At 37.9% G+C, this 9,360-nt stretch overlaps 1 protein-coding gene across 2 annotated transcripts; it reads left to right on the plus strand.

Moving 5' to 3' along the window:
* The first annotated feature begins 78 nt into the window (after positions 1–78).
* Positions 79–7,719, plus strand: ssb (small RNA binding exonuclease protection factor La). Of its 2 annotated transcripts, none has more exons than XM_084426676.1 (12): positions 79–230; positions 675–736; positions 821–924; positions 1,765–1,939; positions 2,151–2,258; positions 2,707–2,810; positions 2,912–2,983; positions 3,066–3,108; positions 5,398–5,535; positions 5,657–5,849; positions 5,955–6,071; positions 6,688–7,719. In XM_084426676.1, the coding sequence occupies exons 2-12, from the start codon at positions 680–682 to the stop codon at positions 6,780–6,782; spliced, it is 1,206 nt and encodes a 401-aa protein (XP_084282802.1). In that variant the 5' UTR covers positions 79–230; positions 675–679; the 3' UTR covers positions 6,783–7,719. The 2 variants fall into 2 exon arrangements, with proteins under 2 accessions (XP_084282802.1, XP_084282801.1); XM_084426675.1 differs by having other exon boundaries at positions 115–230; positions 678–736; positions 6,688–7,713.
* The last annotated feature ends 1,641 nt before the right edge of the window (positions 7,720–9,360 follow it).

Raw genomic sequence — 9,360 nt, forward strand, 5'->3', positions numbered from 1 at the left:
GAAATTCGTTGAGAAAAACTTTGAATTATGGCTTATGATTGGAAAATGTACATTTATGAATATTAAATTTTGCTAGGAGAAGTAATAGAGTTTTGTACTCAATTTCCCAATCTCCCCAGTCCCTGCGTGACATCATAACTGCGCGACGCCATACTTGACCCACGGTCGGAATCGGATATCGTTTAGTGTGGCGTTTCAGTGCGATCAGACAGATTCAGAACTCAAGTAAAGTGAGTATGGCCTTTTTTCCTTGTTTTCCCTGATATTTAGAGTGTTGCGACGCTTCAGATCGGACCGAAAACATACAATTGACTGAGCGCGCGACGTTTGTTCAGGATCATTCTGTGACATGTGGCGCGCGTGGCGTACATGATTTATAAACACTTATAAATGCTGATGACTGAATTTATAAATATTATTCACACAGCGTATTTTTAGTGCTGTTAAACACTGGGTTTATAAACTTAAAGAGTCAACATTTCTATTAAAATAGAAACTGCATGCAGGAGTTCTGAATCTGCTGTACTCACACGTGGTTTGAAAATCATGTTCATGTACATTTTTCATGATAATATACGTTGTGATGTAACTTGTTGATAGAATATGCAAAAAATAAATAATATATGTGTTCAGACTTTTGAACGTTTGCAAGAAAGTGTTGTTTATCATCCTAGCAGAGATGGCAGACAATCAGGAAATGTCTCCTCTGGAGAAGAAGGTGGCAGAACAGATCGAGGTGAGATAATCATAAGTATTTTATCTTTCCAAGCCGTCGTTCATACCAGTGACATGAATAATCAATGTTTCTGTATGTGTTTAGTACTATTTTGGTGACCACAATCTCCCCCGAGACAAGTTTCTGAAGGAGCAGATGCAGTTAGATGACGGCTGGGTCACTCTGGAGACAATGCTGAAATTTAATAGGTAATTGCAAAAGAAATGCATCATGTTTCTGAATAAATCAAGTACACCTGGCTGCAGCCTGCAGAACGGGGCGGGGCTACACGTATCGCTCCGCCCCATGCCTACTCTGATTGGCTCGATCGTCTTTCATAGGGATTCATAAGATAAAAAACGTGGTTCAAATTTATATGAACACAAAGTAACACTAATATGAACACTAATAACCTTTATTATAATGGACAGAAGAAGAAAACATTAGCCTGTGTCTCACAATGTTCTTTTGCTAAATTAAGCTGCTCTTTAGGCTAACATGCAAACAACGCCACAACATTTAACCCTCTGATACTGTTCGTGTGTCGGTCAAAAACTATGCATTTATAATCCAGTTATTAAATTTGAGCGTGGACCTGAAAATTAAATTTTCAACTTAAACTGTCGTAAATCTTGAATGGACAGAAGATCACTATAAACTTCATGCACAATAAATGAACTATATGTTGTATGGTCTTATGGAGCCATGCGATAGGTTTGTGTGAGGAACAAAGTGAAGTTTAGCTCACAATTGTCTTTCTCACGCACATTCAAATTTATGTGTGGCCCCTTTGGATGTGTCGTGCCAAACATTTTTGAAGGAAAATGACATTTTAGAGTTGCAATGGTGAGTTTACAGTCAATATAATAGCTTGAATTTTGGTCTGTTTCTCACACAAAGCTTTCATACTGCTCCAGACAAATCAAAGTATAGTTCACAAGTTGCATAAATTACTTTAATGAGAAAATCGCTACATGAAGATTCTTCATTGTGTCAGTCCATGTAACTTTGCTGCGATTGTGTCCCACTTTTTGTATTTGTCCTCACAGACTAAAGACTCTTACGTCAGAAGCAGCCTTCATTGTGGAGGCGCTGCAGAAATCTAAAAGTGGTCTGCTGGAGATCAGCGAGGACAAAACCAAAATAAGGCGAAACCCGAGCAAACCTCTTCCAGAGAACAGTGAGGAATACAGGGACTCGCTCAAACACAAATCCATCTACATGGTGAGCGAATGGGAACAATGACATTAAGTCCTCTTTCTGCCTGCCGGTGTTGCCTTTGCTCTAAAGCAAACAGCTTATAATAATATTTGAACATGTCTAGTCCTCTGTGAAACTGGGAGATGTTGTCTTGTCCTGTTTTTGAATCCTACAATAGGATACTATACCCACGTTCTGCATTTTGTTGACTGTTGTTAATGTTTAAATTCAACAGAAAGGTTTTCCTCTTGAAACTACACTGGATGAGGTGAAAGAGTGGCTCGCTGATAAAGGAACAGTCGAGAACATCTACATGAGGAAAGGACCCCTGAAGACTTTCAAAGTAAGGGTTTTAAGAAAGTCCAAGTTCTCTTAAAGCCGGCGTGAAACGGAAGTTGCGATTGTCTTTTTTTTTTCCCAATTATGAGGAATCTCTGAGTGATGTGGCCTCTCAATTAAGGAAAAATGTAGTTTTAGGGCATTTGTTTTTGGAAACTGGTGCGTTTTCTCCCTCAATTCGGTTGTTTTAGGCATATGAACACGGCAGTCACGCTCAGATGTGACTTGCGTAAGCGCATTTTGTTGCCTTGTGAAAGTGAACCTAACCAAGAAGAAAATGCAACATTGTAACAAATTAAGTTATGGTCTCAGAACAAAGCAAACAATCTATAGGTCTAAAGTGCCCTTAGTTAACAACATTGGGATAGATTCAATTTTAATATATGAAAACTGAAGCTATGTGCTGTCTACCTTATCAAAACTGAGCTCTATACTGTTGCTGTCGTCTGCAGGGATCAATCTTTGCGGTTCTAGGATCTGAAGAGGCTGCCAAAGCTTTTGTCGAACGTGCCGACGTCAAAGAGTACAAAGGGAACGAGATGATCGTTATGATGAAGTAGGTGCTTTTTAGCGTTTAGCATTGCATGTTTACCTAGTAACTGAATGGCATTGAATATACTGGTGTAAGAGGTGTTAACCTTTGACCTCTGTCTGTAGAGAGGCCTACTTTACTAAAAAGATGTCAGAGAGGAAGCAAAATCGCGTGGAAGCAAAAGCTAAAGCAAAAAGGTAATGCACAACACTACATATTTCCTACTTAAAAGTGAGATGAGATCTAAAATGTTGTAATTGGTAAATCTGTGCATTTCAGTGAAAAGGAGGACAAGCAGAAACAAGCTGAAGAAGAAGAGATGGTGAGTTTCATGCAGAAATGCACATATTCTCAGATGTGTTTGTGTTAAAGGGGTCCTATTAAGCTTTTTTACATTTTCAAGGCATCACCTTTATTTATATTGCGCTTTATACAATACAGATTGTTTCAAAGCAGCCTTACAGTGATAAACAGGAAAATAACGATTCTTGATGCAAACAGAATTCAATTCTGCTTTCAAGCAGCTCTAAAAAGACAGTAGTAAACAGTTATTATTCAGTTAAAATCAGTTCAGTGTTCATTCATTCATTTCGGTTCAATAACTGTGTAAAGTACATCAATTCTGAAATGTAGTTCAGTTGAGTTGTACTCAAATTCAGTTATAAAGCAGCTCTGCAGAAAACAGTGATGTCATTGTCCAGTTCAGTTCTCATACAATGGTGTCAGTACAGTCAGATTAATAATATTGTTGAATCTTAAGTGTCCCCAACTAAGCAAGCCAGAGGCGACACGGAACCCAAACTCCATTGGGTGACAGAAATGGAGAAAAAAAAAACCTTGGGAGAAACCAGGCATAGTCGGGGGGGCCAATTCTCCTCTGGCCAACCAAAGAACACGGTGTGTTTATAATTCAGGCTGCAAGTCAGATTGTGGATCGGAAGCTTTCAAAATATTTCATCCAGTTCCTTCTGCTTGAAGATCGGTTTCATCATGCTGGTATGGAGCCGACGCTGGCCGTAGGGGTCTGTGCGGAGGACTTGTCTGGTTCTTGGGGTCTTTGCTGAGGATCTGTGCTGATGGCTGTCATATCAACAAGGTCTTCATAAGGAATTGTTCTAGTAGACACGGTCTCTGCTGGCATTCAGGGCTACGATACTTCCTGGTTCTAGTAAGAACTCTATCTGCTGCGTTTTGGACCAGTTGGAGTTTGTTTATTAAGCGTGCAGGGCAGCCACCCAGTAGAGCATTACAATAATCTAGCCCTGAGGTCATGAACGCATTAACACATTTTTCTGCATTTGTTATTGAGAGAATATGTTGTAATTTAGATATATTTTAAAGATGGTTTTACAGATGCTAGAAACTGTGGCTTTCAAATGAAAGATTGGTATCAAAGAGCACACCCAGGTTCCTAACTGATGACGAAGACTTGACAGAGCAGCCATCAAGTGTTAGACGGTATTCTAGGTTATTACATGCAAAGGTTTTTGTCCAATAATTAAAACCTGTTTTTTTTTTTTCAGAATTTAGTAGGAAATTACTAGTCATCCAGTTTTTTTTATATCAACTATGCATTCCGTTATTTTGTGAATTGGTATGTTTTGTTAGGGTGTGAAGAAATATAAAGCTGAGTATCATCAGTGTAACAGTGAAAGCTAAAACCATGCTTCCTAATAATATCTCCCAAGGGTAGCATGAACTGGGTGAAAAGCAACGGTCCTAGTACTGAGCCTTGAGGTACTCATGACACCTCTTCATTTACTGCTACAAACTGATAACGGTCAGATAAATATGATTTGAACATGCCAATGCACTTTCACTAATGCCAACATTATGTGTTTCTATTCTAAATAACGTTGTGGTTGATGGAATCAAATGCAGCACTAAGATCCAGTAGCACTAATAGAAAGATACAACCTTGATCGAATAAGAACAAATCATTTGTAACTCTAATAAGAGCAGTCTCCGTACTATGATACGGTCTAAATCCTGACTAGAAATCCTCACAGATACCATTTCTTTCTAAGAAGGAACATGGTTGTGAGGTCACTGCCTTTTCCAGTATTTTTGACAGAAAAGGGAGATTCGGTATCGGTCTGTTCTCTTGGATCAAGTTGTGTGTTTTTTTTAATGAGAGGTTTAATAATGTCCAGCTTAAAAGTTTTTGGTGTGTATTCTAATGACAATTACTTCTAATGATGAATTCATAATATTAAGAAGAGGCTCTGTGACTTCTGGAAGCATCTCTGTCAGTAGCTTAGTCGGTATAGGGTCTAACATGTTGATTTTGAAGATTTAACAAGTTTAGACAATTCTTCCTCTCCTATAGCAAAAAATGAATGGAATTTTTCATTTCGTGACATTTCCAAAACACTAGAAGCGGGTGACCAATCACAACACACTGGTGCAGACGACCAATCAGAGCATGTTGTGCTTTTCTTAAATTTTTCTTCTTTTGCTAAAATGTCAAATATGTCAAAGCTTTTTTTTTTTTTTTTTTTTACATTTCAAGCATAAAAACCTATTCTAATAGACCCCAAAAAGAAAATCAAGACCTTGAAAAAGTGCATAATAGGTCCCCTTTAATAATATCACTCTTCTGTTTACCCAGAAATCCCTGAATGATCAGAGAGGCTGTCTGCTGAAGTTCTCCGGTGAATTGGGTCAGACCTCGAGAGAAGATTTTCATACGGTCTTTTCTGATCATGCCCAGATTAAATGGATTGATTTCACCAGAGGAGCAAAAGAGGTGAGAACAGAGAGTGCTTCACATATTACTCTAAAGACAAAATCATATAAAGAAAGTAAATCATTTGATTAATACCTTAAAGGATGTCTTCCATTAATTTTGTCTTTGATATCCTTCTCAGGGCACCATCCTGTTTCACTCAAACGCCAAGGATGCCCTGGAGAAAGTCCGCGAGGCTAAGGGAGGGGAGGACCCGAAGGTTAAAGACCATGTCGTTCAGTGGGAGGTACTTGAGGGAGACACCGAGATGGAGATGCTGAAGAAAATCATCGAGGATCAGCAGGAGTCCATGAACAGACGCAAACAAGGCAGAGGTAATTCACAGGACACAGTAAAGACACGCATCATGTGTTTGAACCCATATGATCTCACTTTTTAAAACATCTTCACTTGTTCCACACCGTATCCTATAATTGCAGGAGGTCACAGGGGTCGTGGAAGAGGCAGGGGAGGCCGCAGAGACCGAGGAGGAAGAGAACAGACACAGTTCAGGGGAAAGAAGACCAAGTTTGATAGTGACGAAGAGGGAGATGAAGGTAAATTGATGTCACATGTGGGCGTTTTATTTTTAATAATATATAAAAAAAAAAAAAATACTATAATAATGTATTTGTTTTAAATATAATTACATTTTATTATTATTAATAATGTTTTACCTTTAAATTTTCTTTACCTCCAAGTTCTCATGCCTAGCAATATTTATCATTTTTTAAAACCATTTAGAGGTGTTTCTATACTTAAGACAAAGTCTGACAAAAAATGTAATTGTCAAATTTACTATAATAATAATAATTTAGCTTATTTTGCAACAAAGTAGAAGCTCATTTAAATCATTGTCACTCTGTTCTGTAGACAACACTAAAGATGTTATACTTGATTGTTGACTTTGGTCTGACTTTCTGATTTGAATGGCCTTTTCTGTTTCTAGCACAACTATTTTATTAAGAAGCTGACATTGCAGCAAAGCAAATTTTCTCTCTTTTTATTATTGTTTGCATTTTTTAAACGCATATCTGATCTTTTGTGTTTGAGGCTGATCGTTTTTTTTCCATCACCCACAGACTGGTCAAGTGTTGAGTAAATAAATGCTGAGTTTGCTTTAAGTTTGGCTTTAGTCATATGAAAACATAAATGTATTTTCCCCTTCAACAGAACCCGCCAGTCCAAAGAAGAGACCTCTTGATTCGAATGGGCAAGATAATGGAGAACCGGTTTCCAAACAAGCAAAAAGCGAGAATGGTTCTTAAGGGCAAAGAGCCGTGGCCTTAATTTTGTACTGTAGATGTTCCCTAAATTCAAGAGATCTGGAAAATGCTTTCTCAGACTACTTCCTGTGTCAAAGGCTAAAAGCTGCACAAAAGCTTTACGCCACACTTTACCCCTTAAACTCATCATGAAAAATGCATCAAATTCTTATGGAATTGTTTCTTTGAACAAACATCCTGGATGCCATTTATTTATTTGCCATATACACAGATGATTTAAGATCTCATATGCAGCTTTATAAATGTGGCGTTTTCAAAATCTGTTCAGCTTAACACAGTTTGCTGGTAACGCTTGTATAACTATTGACATCTTTATGTGTTCTTTCATTCCTAGAGCGGTGACAGTCTGATTACTCTGTACCGATTAGTTTTTCAGCTTTATCAAGGAGCTGATTATTGGTTCTGACAGCATTTGTATGCAATACTGTATTATTTTTTTTAGAAATGTCTGAGGTCTACAAGTGAACTTGTAAGGGTTTTGGAAATCTGAATTTTTAGTCTTAATCCAGTTATTTTTTTTCATTAACGAAAACCTATTTTCCGACTGTTAGAATATTCTTTAATTTCGTCACTTGCACAAACGTAGCACGATAAGTGTGTGGAATCCTTATTTGTTTTTCTACGTTGCTGTAAAGTTGCTTCAAGTGGTTACAGAGGCATGTAGGCCCGGAAAGTTTTCATTTAGAGTACTTAATTTTGACTGAAGATTTTTTTTTTAAACTCACCTTCTCTTTATCACAGCAACGGAAACATGTCTCTTAATCTAAAGTGCTGTTTTAGATGCCATGCTTCATATTTACCCCTTCAGGGCTTCAACAAGCACTCATGTTTTTTTTTCCTTGGTTTTTACTGTATCATGTGTTAAGATGAATATTACACACATTTAGAATTTCAATAAAGATCTTGAAAATCAAAACTGTAATATGTGGTTTTATCTGGAAAAATGGACACTATTGATGCAGTAGCTAGTAGGGCTGGGTTCAAAATATTGATTTCTCTATTTTAATCACTCATTTTGATGAACCAAAATATTGATTTCTCTATTTAAATCACTCATTTTGATGAACCAAAACGATCTTTTAAAAAACAAACTTTCTAGTGTGCCTCCCATCCAATAAATCGCAATAAAATTTGTACTGTTACTTTTGTTAATCCGCTTTCACATTCTGTTTATTATTATTTTCTGAGTGTGTGAAATTCGAATGTCCAACACCCTGATGAAGGCCAGTGGGCTGACACCAAGCGTGCCGCACAAGCCCTGAAAAGTGAAGCCAAAACGTCTCGATCGCCCCCCGGTGACTGGTCCTAGTATAGGTCATAAGCCCCGCCTCCCCATGTTATTCAACGGGACGTGAGACCAACTAAACAATTAAATTACACTTCAAATATCTTTTTTCCAAAGGTGGTTTCTTTCATTTGCTGTCGTTTTTATCACGCTGATGTAAGTTCAAGTGTCTGTTTCAAAAATAAGTTGGTTTTTAGTTAGTTACGTGATGCGGTGGTGTAATGTCATGATTGACAGCTGTGATTGACAGGTTCTCGAGCGAAGTAGTCACTGAAGCACCAACGGACATTTTTTTCGGGATCTTCGGAGGACTGAGGAGATTGTATTTACTTTATATTAACAAGCCTCTTGTCGTACTGCAATCAATTTTTTAAAAAGTGTGCAGAATCCACCCTCCCTGAGTGCATTCTGCGAGAGTGAGGGCGGAGCGTTGATTTCGCGGCTTTACTTCCTGCTCACTACTGCGCAGGTCTGGTCCCGAGATCGCTACTGCGCAGACTCAAGTTCCAATATGTCAGCGCCATATCGGGACTCTGGCGGCTTCAGTTCTCACCAATGGAAGAGAGCGAAGGGGCGTCGTCCATCTTTTTTTACAGTCTATGGCTGACACGCGCTGGTGTTTTAATGCTTTAGCCCTCTAAAACAAAGACTTTTTAACTTTTGCATCCTACTGAGTGCCTGGACCAGGATTTTTTTTCCAATTCTTTTTTATGAATATAATAACGTTTTGGCGCTCTTTAATATCACGTGACAGATCGCAGTATGCCTCAGTTCAAGCGAAGCGCACGCGTCATCTCTTCTGCTTTACTGATATTTACAGCACGGAATAAACCTGACTGAACATCAGAAGGTATGGTGAAAGATACATTACAATTGATCGAAATCCTTATTCTCGTGTAATTGCTCAATCAGTGTTTCAATCGCCATAAATACATCAAACCGCTTGTTAACATTTTCACACAGCAATCCTGATAAATGACTGTAAAATTACCACTAAAGACTATGTGAAAGGGGCTAGTAATGTTACTTGTCACTTACCTAAGAAAATTCATTCAATGTCCATAAACTCGCTTGTTGGCTAAAAAAATTAGCTCCAGAGATCTTGCTTAATATATTTTTTCATATTCATTTTATTTTTATGTAAGTTAACCGTTTCCCTTTAAGTGCCACTGGTGGGCCCACAGCCATTATATATTTAAAACAGTAATATCCTATACTAAACCTAAACTAATCTTGACAAACTATATATCATTTGAAAGCTTACAATCTCTAGTT

Source organism: Rutilus rutilus (genome assembly GCF_951802725.1).
Source record: "Rutilus rutilus genome assembly, chromosome: 12".
Taxonomy (NCBI): domain Eukaryota; kingdom Metazoa; phylum Chordata; class Actinopteri; order Cypriniformes; family Leuciscidae; genus Rutilus; species Rutilus rutilus.

Coding starts and splice junctions, on each gene's coding strand:
- ssb (XM_084426676.1), top strand. CDS start 680: ATGGCAGACAATCAGGAAATGTCTCCTCTGGAGAAGAAGGTGGCAGAA. Junction 1,940..2,150: donor AACACAAATCCATCTACATG/GTGAGCGAATGG, acceptor TAAATTCAACAG/AAAGGTTTTCCTCTTGAAAC. Junction 2,811..2,911: donor GAGATGATCGTTATGATGAA/GTAGGTGCTTTT, acceptor CTCTGTCTGTAG/AGAGGCCTACTTTACTAAAA.